This window comes from Cenococcum geophilum (assembly GCF_001692895.1).
Source record: "Cenococcum geophilum 1.58 unplaced genomic scaffold K441scaffold_5, whole genome shotgun sequence".
Classification (NCBI taxonomy): domain Eukaryota; kingdom Fungi; phylum Ascomycota; class Dothideomycetes; order Gloniales; family Gloniaceae; genus Cenococcum; species Cenococcum geophilum.
In genome coordinates this window covers 2,623,253-2,646,228 of record NW_027137563.1, presented here as the reverse complement: position 1 = coordinate 2,646,228, position 22,976 = coordinate 2,623,253, and the positions used below count along the sequence as shown (strand labels likewise).

General features: G+C 34.6%; 3 protein-coding genes across 3 annotated transcripts; all 3 read right to left on the bottom strand.

Annotated features, from left to right (window-relative positions):
* Window positions 1-6,101: 6,101 nt before the first annotated feature.
* Window positions 6,102-6,434, bottom strand: K441DRAFT_540712 (uncharacterized protein; the record flags this gene model as incomplete). The annotated part of the gene is made up of 1 exon (XM_067642606.1): window positions 6,102-6,434. One exon carries the CDS (start codon window positions 6,432-6,434, stop codon window positions 6,102-6,104), a length of 333 nt encoding a protein of 110 aa, XP_067508553.1.
* A 14,669-nt stretch (window positions 6,435-21,103) lies between these two features.
* Window positions 21,104-21,311, bottom strand: K441DRAFT_653479 (uncharacterized protein; the record flags this gene model as incomplete). The annotated part of the gene is made up of 1 exon (XM_067647546.1): window positions 21,104-21,311. A coding segment is annotated over one exon (168 nt), but the record flags the coding sequence as incomplete, so codon positions are not given.
* A 229-nt stretch (window positions 21,312-21,540) lies between these two features.
* Window positions 21,541-22,930, bottom strand: K441DRAFT_703085 (t-SNARE; the record flags this gene model as incomplete). Its single annotated transcript, XM_067653448.1, has 3 exons — window positions 21,541-22,255; window positions 22,321-22,853; window positions 22,908-22,930. 3 exons carry the CDS (start codon window positions 22,928-22,930, stop codon window positions 21,618-21,620), a joined length of 1,194 nt encoding a protein of 397 aa, XP_067508551.1. The 3' UTR covers window positions 21,541-21,617.
* Window positions 22,931-22,976: the final 46 nt, after the last annotated feature.

Here is a 22,976-nt window from a genome sequence, read left to right as displayed (position 1 = left end):
TCCTAAAATAAACTTTAAGTACTATAAAAGTATCTAAACAGGAACCTAAGTAAAGGATTTATTATAGTAAGCTCTTTACCTATAGTCGTACTAGTAATCTTTATTAAGAAACCTAGCGGCGGTTTACGCTTCTGCGTAGACTACTAAGCTTTTAACGCTGTTACTATTAATAATTAATATCCAATCCCGCTAATATAAAAGATACTAAACTGACTAAGTAAGGCTCACTACTATATAAAGCTTAATATTATCTCTATATTTAACCGCCTCTATATTACAAAAGGAGATAAATGGCTTACTGCATTTTCTACTTAGTATAGATTATTTAAATACTTAGTAACGCTATTTAGCCTCGCCAATGCCCTAAGCTCGTTTTAGTATTACGTAAATAATACCCTACGTCCCTACTTAGACATCTTCTATACCGCTTATACAGCCTGTAAAGGCTCTAGTGTCCCCCCCCCCCCCTATATGCGCGCGCAACCACACAGCAATTTCGGTAATTACTAGTTAAGTGCACCATCTAGCATAGATACTGTGCGCCTGCTAAAAGGGCTATGCACCCACAAAAGAGGCAAAGCCTTTAATCTTTTAAGCTTAATTACAAGAGTTAAACTTAAAATTCTCTAGTGCGTACGAAGCGAAATTGCTATGTGTGTTGCGCGCGCACACAGGGGGGGGGGACACTGGAGCCTTTACAGGCTGTATTAACGATATCTTAATATATAGTAATAACTGAACTAAATATTAGAAATATGTTAACCTTATTTTATAAGCCCTATATAGAGCTAGTTTATAATTAGATATAAATAAATATAAGTTTTATAAAACGGAAGTCCTATATCTTAGACTCCTTATGTCGGAATATATGGACAGGAGTATATGGGCAGACGTTACGTGGTCGTGTATCTGATTAGTCATCCTTATAATGACTCATCAACCCCCTACTTAGGCACCGCGATCCTTACGATCCTCTGCTTTTAATACCTATTAGACAAGAATCAATTTATCAGTTAATAGGCCATACAAGTGCACTTGGGTGATACCGACATTGATCAATGTCGGTATCACCCAAGTGCACTTGTATGGCCTATTAACTAATGAATTGATTCTTGTCTAATAGGTATCGAAAGCAGAGGATTGTAAGGATCGCGGTGCCTAAGTAGGGGGCTGATGAGTCACCATAAGGGTGACTAATCAGAGACACGTGACTACGTAACCCGTCCATACATTCCTGTCCATATATTCCGACAACTTTTATTGCTATTTTATTACTATTTTATTTCTAATACTATTTTTAGTACTATTTTTATCTTTATTATCATTATATATATATTATTACTATCTTTACTTTTACTTTACTTTACTATTTATCTAAACTACTCCTTATATTACTTAATACTTTTTTTAACTTCTTATCTACTACTTTAACTTTTACTTTTACTATTTTTAAGTTAGTTAGTTATTTCTTGCGCCTATGGTAGGCTTTTATCATTTTAAAACTAAGTACTACCCTTTTACTATACTACTTTTTCTTTTTCTCCTACTTCTACTACTACTACTATACTATTCCCCTACCTTTTAGCCTATAACCGCTAGTAATATTCTTTTTTCTTATATATACTAAGACTAAAATAATATTTATAATATATATATAGTTAACGTAAAGAGAATAATTACTATTTCCTATATAATTATATCTTTTTAATTAGCTTTTATATTATATATATATATATCTTATTTTACCTATTTTATTATTATTAAGCTAAAGTATAATCTATTACTTTATATACTATTTTTTTTTACTTTTATTATAACTTAAATACTACTATTATTATTTCTTCTACTATTCTTTTTACTACTTTATTACTTTTATTATTACTTTTATTACTATTTTTACTATAACCCTAGCTACTCCTTTATTATTACTTTCTTTACTACTCTTTTTATTTCTATTACTATTACTATTACTTTAATTTACTGCTTTTATCTCTATTTTAACTTAGCTATAGTTACTATTTTAGTTACTACGTTCAATACTACTTTAGCTATCTTTTCTATTATTTTTATAACCTTTTTTATAATATATCTTACTTTATATTACTATATACTAAAAATAGTAGAATTTAATATATATACTTTTATACTTTTAAATAATAACCCTTTATATTAAACCGATATATTTTATAATTAAATTTTCTTTATTATTACTATTTTATTTACTATTTTATTTATTACTTTATTATTTACTACTTTATATTTATTTTATCTATATAAAGAACCTTTAAAAATAATTTAAATAAATATTAATTTTCTTTTAAATATTAATTTTACTTTTATTTAGATTACTATTATGGCTTTAACCCTTATTACTACTTTAATACTAATTTTATTTATAGTTTAATAAATATTTTTATTACTATAGCTTTACTTTTATTGCTTTTATTTTAACCTTTATTTTTAATATTAATATAGCCTCTACTACTACTTTTAATACTATTTTAGTTATTATTTTATCTTTTATTTACTACTTATTAAATAGAGAATTAAGTATAAAAACTTAATTTTATTATAAAAGGCTTTAGAGCCTTATTATATATATTAAATAGGTATTAAAAAGGCTAATAATAAGGATATAATTTAGTTAATAATAAGTAATAAAAATCGGTAATAAGATATTTAATAGTAGGAAACGGGGTAATTAGTTATAAGTTAAGAGGTAATTAAGATAAAGTATATAAATATAATTTAGATTAATAGATAGTATAGTAAGAAAATCTAATTTAGGTTAATACTACTTTATCTACTATTTACTGGCCTATCTACTACCTACTACTACTCCTACTACTGCTTCGTCTGCTGCTTGTCTACTGCTCCCACCGCTGCTTGTCTGCTGCTCCTACTGCTGCTTGGACTGCTGCTTGTCTACTGCTCCTACTACTACTTGTTTGCTACTCGGTCTACTGCTTAGACTACTGCTCGGACTACTGCTCGGACTACTGCTCGGACTACTGCTCGGTCTACTGCTCGGTCTACTGCTCGGTCTGCTGCTCGGTCTGCTGCTCGGTCTGCTGCTCGGTCTGCTGCTCGGTCTGCTGCTCGGTCTACTGCTCGTCTACTGCTCGGTCTGCTGCTGGAGCCGTTATAGAGCCGTCGTAGAGCCGATCGTAGACGATGCAGAGCCGTTCGGATAGACGATGCAGAGCCGTTCGTACGGACGATTGTATGGGCGACTGTATGGGCCATAGTAGAGTTGTTTGTAGAGTTGTTCGTAGAGCTATTTGTAGAGCCGTTATAGAGCCGTCGTAGAGCCGTTCGTGGAGCAGCTGTAGAACCGTTGCGGGGCCGTTGTAGGGCCGTTCGTAGAGACGATGCAGGGCCGCTCGTAGGGACGATGCAGGGCCGCTCGTAGGGACGATGCAGGGCCGTTCGTAGGGCCGTTCGTAGGGCCGTTCGTAGAGACGACGCAGAGCCGTTCGTATGGATGATGCGGAGCCGTTCGTACAGCAGACGATGCAGAGCCGTCGTAGAGCCGTTGCGGGGCCGTCGTAGGGCCGTTCGTAGGGACAATGCAGAGCAGTTCGTAGGGACGATGCAGAGCCATTCGTAGAGACGATGCAGAGTCGTTCGTGGAGACGATGCAGAGCCGTCCGTAGGGTCATTCGTAGAGCCGTTGTAGAGCCGTTCGTAAGGACGATGCAGAGCCGTTCGTAGAGACGTCCGTAGGGCATCCGTAGAGACCATTATAAGACTTCCTAGTATATTAGTGCTGCATGTTAGTAGAGCTTTGGAGCTCCAGATAGGGCTTTAAGTAGAGCTTTATGGAGAGCTTTTGCAGAGCTTCGTGTAGAGCTCGTAGAGCTTGCAGATGTAGAGCCTGCAGAGCTCCGTGCAGAGCTCCGTGCACCCCCCGCGAAATTTTTTCCGCAGAGCTCTAAAGCTTTACATTAGTATAGTATTACTTAGCCTTAAGATATATAGACAAAAGTAGTGCCATTTTAAAGCGCTTCGTAAGCTCTATAAAACTATATAAATAGAAATCCTATATATCTACTATTGGGGGGTGCATCGTAAGTGTAAGTATATCGGTCGGTCGGTCGAATTTGATGGGGTAACACGTTCCTCATCAGGTGACCGGACCAATTTTCTCACCAATTCAAACTCTCGCTCAAAATTAATTCAGTATACGGAGGTCGCTGTCATAAGTTCTTGCACCTTCCTAACTAGGAAAGTAGCCTTGACCGCCTAATGGCAGAATACTTATTTCATCATAAATCGATCAAAAGCTGCCCAAAAGGCTTCAAATAAAATGCGATATTGATGCGGTTGGTTTATCAATTAATTAGCTATATATTTTGAACGTCGCGAGCTCTGCGCGACCGTATAATCCTGCCCTGTACTGGCTTCTCTACCGAATCTACGAGCCCATCTGGTTGAGAAACCACCTCTCGTCGCTGCCGTCTTCCTGATTGCTTAATACCCGCCCGTATAGACTTTTGGTGTTGTAGAGGCTCTATAGGATAATCCGTAGGTAGCTCTATTGACTTCCCTCTGTTAATTGAGCTGCTAGTAGAGGCCCCGCCCTTATCTGGAGGCTCCGTAGAGGCAGCAGTAGAGTCCTTTTTCCTTACTAGCTTCTTTGTAGATTGATTAATTGTATACCACCTGATATTTACTGCTTCGCGTTAATCCTCCTGCGGCTGCCGCTCTTGCTGCTGCCTATTCTGCGACTGCCCGATTTGAGGCTCTATAAAGCTGACTTTGAACATTGCCATTTTAGTGTTTCTGCCCTTTGTATTTGGTCGATTTTGAAGCTCTTGCGGCTGAGGAGGAGGAGGCTTAACGGGCGGTAGAGGCTTGAGAGGAGGCTTGAGAGGGGGCTTTTGAGAGGAAGGTTTTAACTAAGTAGGCGGCTGATTAAGGGCCCATTTAGCTCGACGCCGGCGGCGCTGCTTTGGCTCAGGATTGTTATATAGAAGCTCTAGATCTAGAAGTTTATTTGGAAGCTGAGGTCCTATTCGCATACGCTCTGGAAGCTCTGGTTCCTGCGGTTTTCTTAGTAGAGGCTCTGTAGGATTAACTCGGTTAAGCCCTAAAAGCACCTGCTGTCGCATATAAGCAATTGTATCGCGTTGATATCGCGCTATGCGCTTTAAAGCCTTCTAATCGCGAGTAGAGTCAGCAGCGCCTTTAACGTAGTTATTGCCACCTCTGCAGCGAATTACCTCTTAAATATATCGTGGTATTCGCTCAATCTAAGCTTGAATTCGCCACTGCTTAAGCTCCTCCCAAGCCTATTGCCATACCCGTTCAGCTTCTGCTCGAGACTTTAGTGCTCCCTTCTTTATAGTAACTCGTTTAAGATGCATCTAAGCTGGCTCAATCATATTTAGATCGGGTGAATTACCCGGCCAAATAAGACGCTAGAGGTATGCTGCGTTAAAGTAGATCTGTTAATAATGCGATGCGTAAGACGGAGCCTTATCCTCTTAGATAATACTATCTAGGCGGTCAATTTAACATTTAACGCTAAAAGAAATAAGAATTGGTAGGAGAATCGTTGTTAGATAGCGGTACCAATTAATACCGCCTTTCTCGCTAGTTTGTTTAAAGGCGCCGTTTACTTCTATTATGCGGAACTAAGGCTTTCTACCTAGCTTATTGCGAAGCCTAAGTTGTTACATACTAGTGTTGATATCCCAAGCCTTATAAAGCTCTGGCTTAATTACGTCATTAATTACTTTAAGCTCACGCTTTACGGCCTCCTTTTATGCTGCAATTTCTGGCTTCCATATATAGCAGGGTAACTTTTAATTATATAAGAAGGCGCCCCAAAATATAAACTCTGTTCCTTTAGGAAAGCGCGGTTAAATTACCTTCTTATTTACCTTCTCACTAGCTAGGCGCCAAAGCCTATAGCTACCTCTTCGATGGCCTAAAACTACCCCCGTTTTATTAGTCCAGATAACATTTTTCCAATCCTTAATTGTCTAGTATTAATACCGTAAGGCAAACTGCAGACGAGCTTCTTTTATCTCTAGTAAAAGGCAGGGCTTTCTTGTTAGCTTTGTCTTACGATATCCATGGCGGCGAAGAACTCGCTAGACGGTTTTTGCGGAGCAGCCGCACTTAGCAGCAATATACGCGGAAGACTTCTCTCTTCCATATCGATCGGAGGTAGCTTTCTTAATTATTCGTAGTTCAAACTCGCGGGTAATCTTAATCTTTCTTCCGGTATAAGGAGCATCGATAATATAGCCGTCGAGAATCAGAGGACGAGAGATAGGGTCCCAGCCACGGCTGCGGGCTTTTAAGAAGATATATTGCAAAGTACGACGCTTAATTTGAGTGATATTTTCGATATAGTCAAGAGTTGCTCCTATAGCCTTTATAGCCAGGGCCTGAGCCTTGGTTGCGAGCTGATAAAAGCCCATTATTGGCAAAGTTGTCGGGTAATAGAGGCAATTAAGGGGTGGAAGTATTCTGCCATTAGGCGGTTAAGGCTACTTTCCTAATTAGGAAGGTGCAAGAACTTATAACAGCGACCTCCGTATATAAGATAAATTTATCTAAGTGTTCTCCTAACATATTGTTAATACACTTTTAGAACGTTACTAGTGCGTTTATAAGCCCGAATTGCATAACTAATGGTTTATATAGTCCTTCCTTTAATCTAAAGGCTGCCTTCTATTTGTCGCCTTCCTTAATTCTAATCTAATAGTACGCCTATCTCAGATCTATTTTTGTAAAGATTTATACATTACCTATCCTATCTTAGATTTCGCTAATTAAGGGTAAAGGATACCTATCCTTTCTAGTGATGCTATTTAACTATCTATAGTTAATGCATAGCCTTAGTTTACTATTCTTTTTTAGTATAAATAGTACTAGATAACCCGCTAATAACTGCGATGGTCTGATATATCCCTTTTATAAGTTCTCTTAGATAAACTCTTTTAGTGCTCTACCTTCTTCTTCAGTAAGCTTATAGATTAGAAAGAACCTTAAACTTATTCCTAGTTTTAATTCTATCTTATAGTTCTATGCTGCATACTTTAATAGCTTTTTACTTTCTAGTGACCATAGTTTCTTCCTATACTTATAGTATCTTTTTAGTATATAGCTTAGCCCTTTTTCTATTTCTTTATAGGTTACTCCTACTTAGTACTATACTAACTTGGCTTATTATCGCATCTTACGGCGTTAAATATCCCTAATATCGACCTAACCTATAATCTAATTAATCTTTAGATTGTATTCCTATAACTAAGGCATTCCTAGTACTGCCTTATTATTCCCTAATAGTAATATATTAAAAGACATCTTAATTTATCTTCCCTTAATAGTTAGCTGAATAGGTCCTATTTTAAGATTAATAATGCCTCCTCTATAGGCTATCGGATCTCCTAAAATTATTACTAATAGATAAGAACGTTCCTTCTGTCTGTGTAGTAACCCCATTCTTTTAACTACTACTAGCGAGATGTGGTTCCTTATTGCTCCACTATTTATTAATGCCTTAAATTATTAATCTTGCTATTTAGCTTATAAATTTAGGTGTTGTCCTTAAATTCCTTTAAGGGTTTAAGGCTCTATTATTAGCTCCCTCTAGTTTTATAGGCCTCTACTTTTCCTAACTGTTAGCTACTTAATCCTATTATACTTAGCTTATTCTTTAGCTAATGCCTAGTTTGCTTTTTATCTTTAATATACTATAAATACATGTTCTCTAGGCATTCCCACTACTATTATCCGTCTAAGTATTCTTTTATAAGAAATCTTTCTAGTTAAAGTATTAAGTTACCTAACTTCTAAACTTCTACTAGATGCCAGCTATGTATATACTTAGCATTCCTATATTATTGCTTATCTATTATTTAATACATCTTTATAGGGTATTTCTAATTCTTTTCCTTTGGATTCTTATATATCTTATATATATTATCTATACATGTAATCTATAATAGCGTATAGTATACTAGGTGCTTTAGGTTAACTCTTAACTCGTCTTTATCCTTAAGTTTAAACCTTTATCGTGCTAATCTAAATATTATAACTTTATTCGCAGGTACTAAGATATATCTCTCGCTTCTCTAGTCCTCTAATTATTCCTCTAAATCCTTTAACGTTATAATTAAGGCTCCTTTAATATAGGTTATAGCCTTTTTTATAATTAGGTGGTCTTAAATAACTTTTTTATCTAACTATATATAGAAGTCTTCCTACTCATTATTATGTCGCTATCTATACCACTTTTAGTATAACTATTGGAGTGTATACGGCTTATCCGTAAGGAAATATCTCTTCATTACTGCGTTGTAATAGCCTTTAGTATGTCGTTCCTTAAACCTAGTAGGAATCCCTAGATCCTCTTCTTACTCCAGTTTAGTAAGCCACTTAGCTCTTAGTGTGCCTACTCTAGGCCTATTGGTAATTCTTTATACTAGCGCTCTATCCTTTATACGTCCCAATATACTAGATCTCTTATCTAGTTTCTGTTCTTGCTATGTGATAATTCTTTATCTAAATTCTTTTATAGTTTCTTTTGGTTTGCGTCTTACGCTCTAATTTTTAAAGTTCTCTTGCTTCTTAATCTTAATATTAATTTTCCGATCCTTAGTCTAAACACTATATTCTACTAGTAAGTCTTCTAGGTTTATATATCTGTCTCCTAGTCTAGTTACTATTTATATTATAGATTCTCTAATCTATAAAGAAGCCACTTACTTCTTATTTATAGGCGTTCTTATTTATACTCCGAATTCCTAGTTCCTTAGATTTTTTAGTCCCAAGCTTACTTCTAACTTAAGTATTACTCCAGCCTTAGTCTAACTAGGCTTGCTTAGTATTCTTATCTTATTTTAAGAGTCTTAAATCTCACTTATCTTATCTTAAGAGTCTTATACTTGTAGGAACTTCTGTTCTAAGCTTATTTATATATCTTTAAACTAAGCTACTGCTCTGCTTTATTAGTTTTCGTCCGTTATAGGTCTTTAAGCTTACCTTATCTTATCTTAAGAATCTTGGTTATCTCTTATCTCATCTTAAGAATCTTAAGCCTTTGGCCTTTTACCTTTATTAAGTGCTAAAGTGGTTCGCTGTCCTACTTCTCTTGCGTCTCGCGAAGTAATAGACATCGTATCTAGTAGGGTTTTGATCCCTACTAATATTCCCTATTTTATAGTGGAATCATCCTCTACCTCTAGTATAATATCTCTGAGGTCTACGTGCTCCTAGTAAGCCGCCTCTATTGCCTTATTGTTATAGAATGTTTCGCCTATATTAAATTTATCGTCCTTAATGTCCGATCTGCGAACTGGTTTATTAGTCCCTCTATACTCTATAGATTTTGGCTCTTATAGCTAATAGCTTGCGCTATACTTAGCGTCTTTATAAATTTAGTATGCGTTATTATAATAAAACGTAAAACTTCTAATTAAATATTCCTTTGTTCCTTATAGTGCACTATTATTTCTCTATACATATATCTCTTCTACCGCTAGTCTAGTTCCCTTTATTATATAGTAACTCTAACTATCTTTATAATCCCTTATAAAGTAACCTTATTTTCTACAATTTATATAAGCTCCGTTTTTAAACTATTAATTTTACTATAGAGTCCGCCTAAACGTCTTCTACTACTAAGATCCTTGGTTTAGCCTCTGCTCTTTAGTCCTATAATTACTAAATCCTTAACCTCTAGGTTTTTATAGTTTCTTACTCTATCTCCTATAGGCTTCTTTAGTACCGCTTAGGTCTATTAGCTTTACACTATACTATAGTTTCTAACTTAGCTTTAGTTGCTATATGCTCTACGTCTTATATAATTATAGAACTCTATCTTAACCTCTCTTAGTTTGTTCCCTTTAGTAGATCCTATTATTAATCTTTATCGCTTAATCTATTAGTTCCCTTAGGGTATCCGTATCTTTTATTAGAATAATTACGTTCTGGACTTTAGCCTTAAGTCCCTACTTATACTGTGCTATAAGCGCCTTATTATTCCACTTAACTTATATTGCTAATGTTTAAAACTACGTTATATACTTGATTGCTAAGGTTCGCTATATAATGTCTTAGAGTTTTCTTTCTGCCGTGGTCGTCGCCTCTAGGTCTCTAAACATTTGTATAAGTCGTTCTATAAATCCGTTCTAGCTTAAAAACATAAACCGTACCTCTTAGTTTGTAGTTGTTATTCCGTTTACTTATATCTCCGTAAGGTAAGGCTTAAACTATTTAAGTGCTCTTCCTATTAAGAATAGCCCTATATACGCTATTTAATCTATAGATATTACCAGCTTTACTCCCTCTTATGTAACCTTAAAGTGCATTTATATAAGGAATCCTTTAAGCTTTAATCTTTCTCCTAAGAATCTTTTAATTAATGGTAACTTAACCTTTACTACGCCTATCCCGTTAATCCTATTTTTAAGTACTGCATTATTCTCTATTAACTAGTTAACTATTTCTTATAATTGTCTTACCGTTATAGGTTACTGCAAGTCAGTGTCCGCTATACTAGTATTACCCCCTAACCCTAATGTAGTTGCCGCCGTTAATAGCGTTATAGTAGCTACTTTTGGTGGCATGTTATTTAACTTTCTATATTTAATACCGTAATTAGGTAGTAATTGTATAACGGAACCTTGTAGTAGGAACTACGATAGGCTTATTAATGGGCTAGGTGTATAGGAAATATAAAGATAGTAGTTAACAACGTAATAATAACTGGTAGAGTGGTTGCCTAATAGATTAACTTTAATTATATTCTAAAAATTACTATAAGGAAGGAACTATCTAGGTAGGGATTAAGGGTCCTTAAATACACAACCGTACTCCTATAAAATCCTTCTTATATATAATATACATGTGCTCTATCTACTCTGTTATGGATTATATAGATTCTACAGATTATATAGATTACGTTATGTGACCTTGGTTACTATTCCTTGTCACATAGCTCTATCGGCTCCATCCTGGACCGTGCCTAAATTAATTAACTAGCTTCTTCCGTCTCTTCTCTAAGTAGTCGTAATATCGTACTTAAAGCGTTTGTAACAATCTGCCTATAATCTATCCTTTACAGCCCAGGCAGTAGACCTATAAGAAGAAAATATTAAGTAGCTTAATAAGCGCATCTAGTAGCAAATCAACAATGTAGTAAGGGGACTTACTTTTGTACCACTAGACCTAAATTCCCTTAGCCTACTAGTATTTACGGACGCATCTTTTGCTAATAATAAAGACCTATTATTATAAATCGGCTTTATAATTGTACTTATAGACCGCAATTAGGACGTAAATATACTGCACTAGTCTTTAATTAAGTGTAAATAAGTAACCCGTATCATACTAGCTTCTAAACTATATACACTAGCTTATAGATTTAATATAGCAGCCGCAATTAAATTAACGGTCTAGAAGATTCTATAACTAGAGTAGTTACCCCTAGTTTTATACACTAATTTAAAGTCCCTCTATAACTGCCTAGTTAAACTAGGTACGATATAAGAGAAGAGGCTTATGGTCGACCTAATATGCTTACGTTAGGCCTATAAACGACGTAAGATTACGGAGGTTAAATAAATCAGCAGCGGAGATAACCTAGTAGACGTTATGACTAAGGCAAAGCCGTGTTAAGCTCTTAAAACCCTAATTAATACGAATAAGCTTAACCTAAAAGTTATAGAATAGGTAGAGCGAGACTAACGGAGCATTTATGGTTTAGTTACGGCCTGTCGGAAGGCTATATAGTGCATTTACGGCCCGTTAAAAGGCTGTATAGTTTATTTTACGGACCGTAAGCAGGACTTACGGCCAGCTTAAAGCACTATTTGGAAGGCAACCTAGAAGGCACCTTAGGAGGGATTTCCTATATATTTTCTTATGTGTTTTATAGTTCTATTAAGACAATTATAGAGGCTATATATAAGTGGTTTCATTTTCTAAGTACTGCTAGTGTATAATTATAGCACCTGTTATACTAACCGCGTGCTTACGCGTTTAGTACGCCGAGTACGCATTTACGCGTTTAGTACACTAACTACCCACTTATACGTCTGGTGCACTTCTAAAGCACTAACTAATTAGGGGGGAAGCGCATCAATATATAAACTACGTAGTCTGCTTTATATAATTGATAGTTACCACTATCCCAAAGAGCATACGATACTATACGTATTTCGTGCCCCGGGATACGACTTACTCGTACTATTAAGTTAATACGAACAATAACTTATTACTTTTAATAGTTATCTAATTCCCTAATTAATTTGTCTTAGGGTCTTATATTTAATCTACTACTACGCGGCTAGATAATAAACTGTTTATTACTTTAGCGGAGTTATATTATTCTTATAACGTAGAATAGGAGGCTGCTAATACTTAGTAACGGGCCCTTAAGTCTTATCTTGCGGCGTCCGCTTAACTAATCCGTCTTAAGAAGGTCTATAAAAAGGTCTGTTTTAAGAAGTAGAAGCTAGTAGAATAAGGTTTACAGAAACTTGGCAATAAAAAAACGGATTCTCTTTTAATAGAGAAGGAAATAGATCTAAGTAGTTTAGCAACTGCTCTTCTTAGGTCCCCCTTAGGTAACTTATTCTTTAGCAATCCTTTTTTATTAATACTACCTAACCTAATTTCTTCTAATACTCCTATACCTTTCTTATAGCGTTTTTTTAAATTTTCTAGTAGTTTCTAGGTAGTTTTAGTATAGCCTATCTACTTAACCTTATACTATATTTTATTGTTAATGTCCTTATAACTAATAATCTTTAAAACTTACTATTTGTCTTCTTTCTATCCTCTATATATATCTACTTTATAAACCGGTAGCTTAATATTCCTGTATACTAGCTCTAGTATTGCAATATACTATATAGGGTAGATCTTTATTCTAGCTAATAGGTTTAGCTTAAACGTAACTGGTAAAATCCTCTATATAATTTTAAAAGGTCCTAGTCTAACATAGTCTAATTTCTTACTTAGTTGTTAACTCTTAAAATTTTTATATAATAGCTATACTTTATCTCCCTCCTTAAAATCTAGTCCCTTAGATCTCTTAGTATTATAGTACTTTTTTATTCTCTTTTATACTTTCTTTACTAATTCTATAAGGTCTATATAAAGATTTATTAATGTCTTTATTCTTTCTTTAGCTATACTACTTATTTTCTTTACTTACTATGGTAATAACGATGTTTTTAGCTTATATCTATAATTTGCCTTAAATAGTAATATGCCTATTCCTTCTTAAGGTGTTATATTATATGCAAACTATATAACTAGTAATAGCNATACCTAATTATTCTATATATAATTAATATAGTGCCTTAGATACTGTTCTAGTGTCTAATTTAATCTTTCTATTTAACCGTCTATCTATAAATAATATATAGTAGAAGTTACTACTCTAACTTCTTATTCTGCTAAGAATACTTCCTAGAATACTGCTATAAATCTTAAATCTCTATCTAATATAATTTTACTTAGTGCTCTATATCTTACAAATACTTCTTTAATATAAATTTTAGCAATATCTTCCGCTAATATTTCTTCTGTATATGCTATAAAGTATCCCTACTTTATAAGCTTATTTACTATTACTAAGATTATATTATAATCTTATTCGGTAATAGGGTCTCTTAACTTTAGTAATTTTATAATAAAGTCCTATAATATAACCTCCTATAGTCTCTCTAGTATTTTAATAGGTTATAGCCCTCTATATAGCTTATGCCTTGCTAGTTTATTCCTTTAGTAATCTAAATACTCTTTTATAACTTTTCTTATAATATTTTAGATTCTATTAATAATATACTCTTTCTAGAGTCTTAATATTAAGCCTATAGCCCTATTATGTCCTTAAGTTATTCCCTTATAGAAATCCTCTATAAATTACTCTACTATGCTTCTTAGGATATACTTTACTTCTTAATTTTTGTATATATCCGTCTATAGATCTTCTAGCTATACCTTTAAAATTCTTTACTTCTAAAAGCTCCCTAGTAATTTATAAATTCTGCTTAGTTTATTATCTTCTTAATTTACTATAATTTTTGGATAATTGTACCTAATTAGTCCGTCTATATNTTTTTATAGTAAAGCCCCTAATGGCTTTTCGTTATTTTATAGTTTAGCTTTTTAACTTAGAGCGTCTGCTCGTATATTATCCATACCCTTAGTATACTAAATCTTAAAATAGTATTTTATAAGCATCTCTACCTATCTAACCTATCTTTAATTAAATTCCTTTATTGTTAGGAATCCTATTAGGTTCTTATAATCTATTTTAACTATAAATAGTTTCTCTATACCTTATAAGAATGCTCTTTATTTTCTTAATACTATAACTATACCTAATAACTCCTTATTATAAATGTTATAGTTTAACTTTAGTGGTATTATCTTCCAACTATAGTATACCACTAGGTACTATCTATTTTCGTATTTCTATATAAAGTATACCCCTAGTATATAGTCTAATATATTTGTCTTTATAATCGTTTCTAGTCCTAGTTAATAGATTTTAAAAACTGGCTCCTAGGTAAACAACTCTTTAACTTTTTTAAATAATTCTTATTACTCCTTTCCCCATACCTATAGTTCTTCTTTTTTTATTAATCGCGTAAATGGTTTAATATTCTTTAACTATTACGCTATAAACCTTCTGCAGTAATTGTAAAACCCTAGGAATAATCTTAACTGCGTAACGTTCTCCAGTTCTTACTAATTTACTATAGCCTCGATCTTCTTTAGATCTATACTAAGTTAGCCTAGTTTAATAATAAATCCTACAAAATTAGTCTTCTTAGTAAAGAACTCGCATTTTTTAATTACTACTAGCATCTGTTTCTTCTATAGTCTTTTTAAAACCCATTTAACGTGTTCCCCGTGTTCTTTCTTAGTTATTAAGCAGATAATAATATCGTTAAGGTATACCATAATAAATTTATCTAAGTGTTCTCCTAATACGTTATTAATACGCTTCTAGAACGTTACTAGTGCGTTTATAAGCCCGAATTGCATAACTAATGGCTTATATAGTCCTTCCTTTAACCTAAAAGCTACCTTCTATTTATTGCCTTCCTTAATTCTAATCTAATAGTATACCTATCTTAGATCTATCTTTATAAAGATTTATACGTTGTCTATCCTATCTTAGATTTTGCTAATTAAGGGTAAAGGATACCTATCCTTTTTAGTGATGCTATTTAACTAACGTAGTCGGTAAGCAAGTGGGCCATGCAAGCATCCGGGCCACCGCAAAACCCCACCAAAAAACCCCAAAATCGGTCTTTAATATCTTAACAACGGCTTAATAATAAATTATAAAATTTTATAATTAGACTCTTATACTTACTTTAAGACCTCTATTAGAGTTTTAGAGTAATTACTTAAGCCATTATTAATATATTAAGATTTCCAGACTGCCTGCCTCCGGAGTATTACAGGCGGGTATAAGCGAACGGCCACAGCACTGCTTGAGAAGGAATCCAATATTCCCCCCCTACAGTTATATATTAAAGCCGCTGTAATATAAAGGACGCAAAATAAACGCAACTCTAATGTCATAAAGTACATTAAGACACGCTTAAGTAAACTATGGAGGGACCCTAGGGTGCCCCGTAGGAGAATAAACCAACAACTCCAAAGTAGGGAAGAGATATTAGAGAAACAGGTAAAGAAAGTAGAAGAAGAATAGTGCCGCTTTAGGGCCCAGGCCTATATAGAGGAGGAAGGGAGACGCGTAAGAGGTTAGCAAAGATAACAGCAAGATAGAGAAAGGAGCTAAAGTAGAACACGTAAGAATGCTAGGAAACCATCTACCGTAATATAATACTGGTTGGACTAATGCTAGAGAGGCGAATGGGAGTTAAAGGTATAGAGGCTAACTTAGGCAAGACAAACCTAAGCCATAGTATAGTTAATGCTATAGGGGGTAAATACCTAAGGGCTCTAAGAAGGCCTAATAAAGGCAGAAAATATAATAGTAACACTCTTAAGAACAGAAATAATAGGACTAAAAGATTGGCTTTACTAGGTGGGTATCCTAGTAGGTAGCCTAAGATGCGAATGTGGCTAGCTAAGATAGACACTAAAACACGTAATACTACTATACCCCCTACGCACCAATTAAGAAATAATGCTCTTAGCAGCTGGCATAGAGAACTATAATACACTGCTCTTAATACAAAAAGGCCTTAAGGCGGTTACCCAGTGGCTTATTAGTTAAAATGTGCTAAATCAGTTCCGGGTTATAAGGGAAATGGTAATAGAAGGCAAGGGGGCAAGCAGTAGGTGCCCCCTAGTAACTCTATAGTAGTAGAGTAATAGTTTGTAATACTAGCGCGTCTATAGGCTTGTTACGGTAGCAGTAGTTCCTAAGAAGGTTAAATAGTAAGGTAGTAGAGCACCATAGGCGACTTATAGGCGCTAAGTAGGCGAGTCCTAAAAGGCGGGGAGATAGATCACGGGGTTTTCTCATTTTTCTTAAATAGAGTTTTCTCCCTATATGTAAATAAGGAGTAGTCCGCGTGGGCCTAATAGGGATCCGAATCGGACGTTAAGCAATGAATTATTATTAATATATTAAGATTTAGCTCTTAAATCTAAGCCAAATTATTATATCTTAAGAACCACTTATTAAATTACTTTAAAACTTTAATATAGGTCTTAAGGTAAGTATAAAAATCTAATTACAAAATTTTATAATTTATTATTAAGCCGTTGTTAAGATATTAAAGACCGATTTTGGGGTTTTTTGGTGGGGTTTTGCGGTGGCCCAGATGCTTACATGGCCCACTTGCTTACCGACTACGTTATCTATAATTAATGTATAACCTAAGTTTCCTATTCTTCTTTAGTATAAACAGTACTAGATAACCTATTAATAACTATAATAGTCTAATATATCCCTTTTATAGATTTTCTTAGATAAACTCTTTAAGTGCTTTACCTTCTTCCTTAGTAAGCTTATAGATTGGAAAAAACTTTAGACTTATTCCTAGTTCTAACTCTATTTTATAGTCCCATACTATATAATCTACTAGCTTTTTACTTTCTAGGCTCTATAGCTTCTTGCTATACTTATAGTATCTCTTTAGTATATAACTTAAGCCTCGCTTAGTCTCTTTATATATCGCTCTAACTTAGTACTATACTAACTTAGTTTACTATTATATTTTACGGTATTAAGTATCTCTAATATTAACTTAACCTATAATCTAGTCGATCTTTAAATTATATTCCTATAACTAAGGCATCCCTAATACTGCCTTATCCCGTCCTAACGGTAGGATATTAAAAAACATCTTAATTCGTCTTCCTTTAATGGTTATCTAAATAGGACCTATTTTAAGATTAATAATCCCTCCTCTATAGGCTATTAGATCTCCTAAAATTATAACTAATAGATAAGGTTGCTCCTTCTATTTGTAAGGTAATCCCATTCTTTTAATTACTATTAGTAAGCTATAGTTTCGCGTTACTCTACTATTTATTAGTGCTTTAAACCGTTAATCTTACTACTTAACTTATAAATTTAGGTATTGTCCTTAAATTCCTTTAAGGGTCTAAGGCTTTACTACTGGCTCCCTTTAGTCCTATAGGCCTCTATTTTTCTAACTATTAGCTACTTAATCCTATTATACTTAGCTCGCTCTTTAGCTAATACCTAGTTTGCTTTTTATCTTCTATATACTATAGATACGTGTTTTCTAGGTATTCCCACTACTATTATCTATCTAAGTATTCTTCTATAAGGAATCTTTCTAGTTAAAGTATTAAGTCTCCTAACTTCTAAACTTCTATTAAATGCTAGCTATATATATACTTGGTATTTCTATACTATTACTCTTCTAGTGCCTAATATATCCTTATAGGGTATTTCCAATTCTTTTCCTTTAGATTCTTGTGCATTTTGTATATATTGTCTATATATACAATCTATAATAGTATATAGTGTACTAAGTGCTTCGGGTTAACTCTTAATTCGTCTTTATCTTTAAGTTTAAACCTCTATTATGTTAATCTAAACGTTATAACTTTATTTATAGGTACTAAGATACGCCTTTTACTTCTTTAGTCCTCTAAACGCTCTTTTAGATCCTTTAATATTATAATTAAGGCTTCTTTAATATACGTTATAGCCTTCTCTATAATTAAGTGGTCTTAGATAACTTTTTCGTCCAGCTATATATAGAAATCTTCCTACTTATTATTATATCGCTGTCTATACCACTTTTAGTATAGCTGTTAAAGTATATACGGCTTATCCGTAAGGAAGTATCTTCTTATTACTATATTATAAGAGCCCTTTATATATCGTTCTTTAAACCTAATAGGGATCCCTAAATCCTCTTCGTTTTCTAGTTTAGTAAGCCACTTAGCTCTTAATGTGCCTGCCCTAGGCCTATTAGTAATTCTTTATACTAGTGCTCTGTCCCTTATATATCCTAATATACTAGATCTCTTATCTAGTTTCTGTCCTTACTATATAATGATTTTTTATCTAAACTCTTCTATGGTTTCCTTTAGTTTATATCTTATAAATAGATCCTTAAAGTCTTCTTACTTTTTAATCTTAGTATTAGTTTTTCAATCTTTAGGCTAAATACTTTATTCCCCTAGTAAATCCTCTAGGTCTATATATTTGTCTCCTAATCTAGTTACTATTTATATCGTAGATTCTCTAATCCTTTATCCTTTATATATAGATGTCTTTATTTATACCCCAAATTCCTAATCCCTTAGATTCTTTAATCCTAAGCTTACCTCTAACTTAAGCTTAGCTCCAGCCTTAGTCTAACTAAGCTTATTTAGTGTTCTTATCTTATCTTAAGAGTCTTAAATCTTACTTATCTTGTCTTAAGAATCTTATACCTTTAGGAAACTTCGTCCTAAGCTTATTTATATATTACTAAACTAAGCTATTGCTCTGCTCTATCGGTTATTGTCTATTATAGGTCCTTAAGCTTACCTTATCTTATCTTAAGAATCTTAGTTATCTCTTATCTTGTCTTAAAAATCTTAAGCTTGTAGCCTTTTACCTTTATTAAGTGCCGAAGTAGTTTACTATTCTACTTTTCTTACGTCTTATAAAGCAATAGACATCGTATTTAGTGGGGTTTTAATCCCTACTAATATTCCCTATTCTATAGTGGAATTATCCTCTACCTTTATTATAACATTTCTGATAGCTATATATTTCTAATAAACCGCCTTTATTACCTTATTATTATAAAATGTTTCGCCTTTATTAAATTTATCGTCCTTAATGTCCGATCTGTGAACTAGTTTATTAGTTCCTTTATACTCTGCTAAGTATAGCTCCTATAGCTAATAGCTTGCGCCGTACTTAGCATCCTTATAAATTTGGTATATGTTATTATAATAAAACGCGAAACTTTTAATTAAATATTCCTTTGTTCCTTGTAGCATATTATTATCCCTTTATACGTATATATTATCTACTAGCCTTATCCCTTTTACTATATAGTAACTCTAACTATTTTTATAGTCTCTAATATAATAACCTTATTTCCTATAATTTATATAAGCTCCCTCTTTAAACCATTTTTCTTATTATGGAGTCTGCCTAAATATCTTCTACTGCTAAGATCCCTAATTTGGCCTTTGCTCCTTAGACCTTTAATTACTTAATCCTTATCCCTTAGGTTTCTATAATTTTTTATTTTATCTTCTAGATTCTCTAGTACTACTTAGGTCTATTAGCTCTACGCTATACTATAGTTTTTAACTTAGCTTTAGTTATTATATACTCTATACCTTATATAACTATAAAACTTTATCCTAACCTCTCTTAGCCTGTTCCCTTTAGTAGATCTAATTATTAATCTTAATTGCTTAATCTATTAACTCCTATAGGGTTTCCGTATCTTTTATTAGGATAATTACGTCCTAGACTTTAGCCTTAAGTCCCTATTTATACTATGCTATAAGCGCCTTATTATTTTACTTAACTTATATTACTAACGTCTAAAATTATATTATGTACTTAATTGCTAAGGTTCGTTATATAATATTTTAGAGTTTTCTTTCCGCTATAGTTACTGCCTCTAGGTCTCTAAATACTTATATAAGTCGCTCTATAAACCCTTCCTAGCTTAAGAATATAAATTACACCTCCTAATTAATAGTTGTTATTCCGTTTGCCTATATCTCTATAAGGTAAGGCTTAAACTACTTAAGTGCTCTTCCTAATAGGAATAGTCCCATATAGGCTATTTGATCTATAGGTATTGGTAGTTTTACCCCTTTCTATATAACCTTAAAGTGCATTTATATAAGAAATCCCTTAAGTTTAAATTTTTCGCCTAAGTACCTTTTAATTAATAGTAATTTAGTCTTTGCTACTCTAATCCTATTAAGCCTATTTTCTAACATTATATTATTTTCTATTAGCTAGTTAACTATCTTTTATAGTTATCTAACCGTTATAGGTTACTATAAGTTAGTATCTGCTATACTAGTGTCGTTACCTAACCTTAATATAGTTGCCGCCGTTAATAGCGTTATAGTGGCTACTTTTAGTGGTATATTATTTGACTTTCTATTATTTAATACTATAACTAGGTAGTGATTATATAACGGAACCTTATAGTAGGAACTACGATAGGCTTGTTATTGGGCTAGGTATATAGGAAATGCAAATAATAGTAGTTAATAATTTAATAATAACTGGTGGAGTGGTTGCCTAATAGATTAACTCTAATTATATTCTAAGAATTACTATAAGGAAGGAACTATCTAGGTAGGGACTAAGGGTCCTTAAATACACAACCGTACTCCTATAAAATCCTTCTTGTACGTAATGTATGTGTACTTTATCTACTCTGTCACGGATTATATAGATCCTACAGATCATATAGATCACGTCACGTGACCTTGGTTACTATTCCTTGTCACATGGCTCTATCGGCTCTATCTTGGACCGTGCTTAAATCAACCAACTAGCTTCTTCCAGCTCTTCTCTAAGTAGTCGTAACATCGTACTTAAAGCGTCCGTAACATAAAGGCTCTAAATGGGGTGGCTAGAATATTACTGAATATCTTTATAGTATCGACGTATACGATTATATTAAAAAAAGGTTTAAAGATCTTTGGGCTGTTCTATAATAGTAAAAGGCGTCAGTATAGGTGGTATAGGTTCAACAGTAAGGTCTACCTCTTTAGGCGCTTTAGAAGTGTTCTTTACAGTATTCTTAGGTGCTTTAACTCTCCTCCTATGCACTATAGCGCTAACTAAAATAGGAAATATAGGCTTTAAATGGCTTTAAAAAATAGGCGATGGCGATATAATAGTATAGAGGATGGGTGGTGGCATACGCGAGTACAGAAAAAGTGTTCAAACAGGTGAGGATTCGGCAAATTTCTATTTTTGATCATGGTTTCTGACATTTGGTTGTCTTTTTCCGAAGCGACTATGCCGGGACCAAGAGAATGATTTACTAACTTACGCCTGCAGATGCGGAGCGAAGTTCGCTACCAAGCATGAGCAGATTGACAATTATTGTATTTGGCCGAGGCAAGGAAAGGTCTTTCATTTGAAAGAATATTTCTTTCATTGGAAGGTATGGTACAGAGATATTACACGATTACAATGCTATAACATCTTCCTTCATTCCCTGCCATAACCTCCTCTTCCGTCGATGCCAGTCTTTGCTTGGTCGCAATGGCACTACTCGTGCACTCAAGGAGCCTCGATCAGCAAACTGGGGAGGCGCAGGCGGGGAGCCCGGGGTTTCGGGTACCGGAGGAGCCGGAAGCGGACTGCTGCCTTCCTTTCTACTTAATTTCAAGGAGAGAAGAATGAACATGCCTGCGACTAAGATCAATAAGAGGAGAATAACCTTCCGCTTGATGCTTCGTCGTTGGTATCCCGTTGCTACGGTGAGTTCTTTGTCTGCGGCTTTCACATCTACAGCCATACGCTCAACGTTATAATCAATACGATCAAGCATACTGCCTTGGTCGATGACCATTGTTTGTAGTTCTTGAAATATGTTGGCGAGTTCGATAATACCTTGGGCAATGTCTTCGATTTCGCGTTCGCGCTGCGCAATGAGGGTGGCATTTGGGTCATGGGTGAGTCGTTTTTGAGCGGTTTGCTGGAGCGTAGATTGCGAGAAGGAGCGGTCGGCATCGGACTCTTGGAGGGCTACGTCGTTGTAGGGATTCTGTATAGGCGTTGGAGAGCGAAAAGGCGAGGTGAGACCTCCAAGGGCGCGGAGTTCTGTAGATTGGTATCAGCCACTGGCGGAAAGCATACATGCAAACAGAGGTATGAGAAGAGCATACTCTTAAGATATGCTGACTGCTTCTTCCTAAACATTGCGCTCACTTCTCCGACTCTTGACGCTAAGGAGATTTTAAGGTTTTTGGCCATGGTCTCTTCCCCTTTACTTATATTCCCAAGCTGTATTGCCTCACGCACCATCATCTCGATCCGCTGAATCGCCTTTTGACAGCTTTGGAAGCCACGAGTGATTTCTTGGGTCAACTGCTCGATTTCTTGCTCTTCTCGCTTCTTGACATCTTCATCGTCGAAGCCAGGGAGAACATGTTTCTGATGCAACTGCTCCAGCCTTCTGTTCTGTTTGGAAATGTCTGCGAGATATTCTGTGACTTCGTCCTGGATGTCCAGCCACCGGGGAGGCAGTAAATCCATCTCAATCACCGCATCACCATCATCCTCAAATGCGCTAGCGGACATGAGTCCCCGACGCTCCTCGGATGCCCGCGCATTATCACCAAAGCCACTGGAAGGAGGACCGCCATATCGAGGTTTCTTTGCAGGATGGTGCGAATACGACTGACGGTAGGAAATGAAGCTGTTCAGGATACGTCAGCCAATTCCAGCAACCCAGGGAGTGAAATTAGCGTACAGGTTTGTTCGGTCCCGCCACATAGCGTTGGCATGGGAGCGTCTAGGCTCTTAGAACATGGTAGGAACT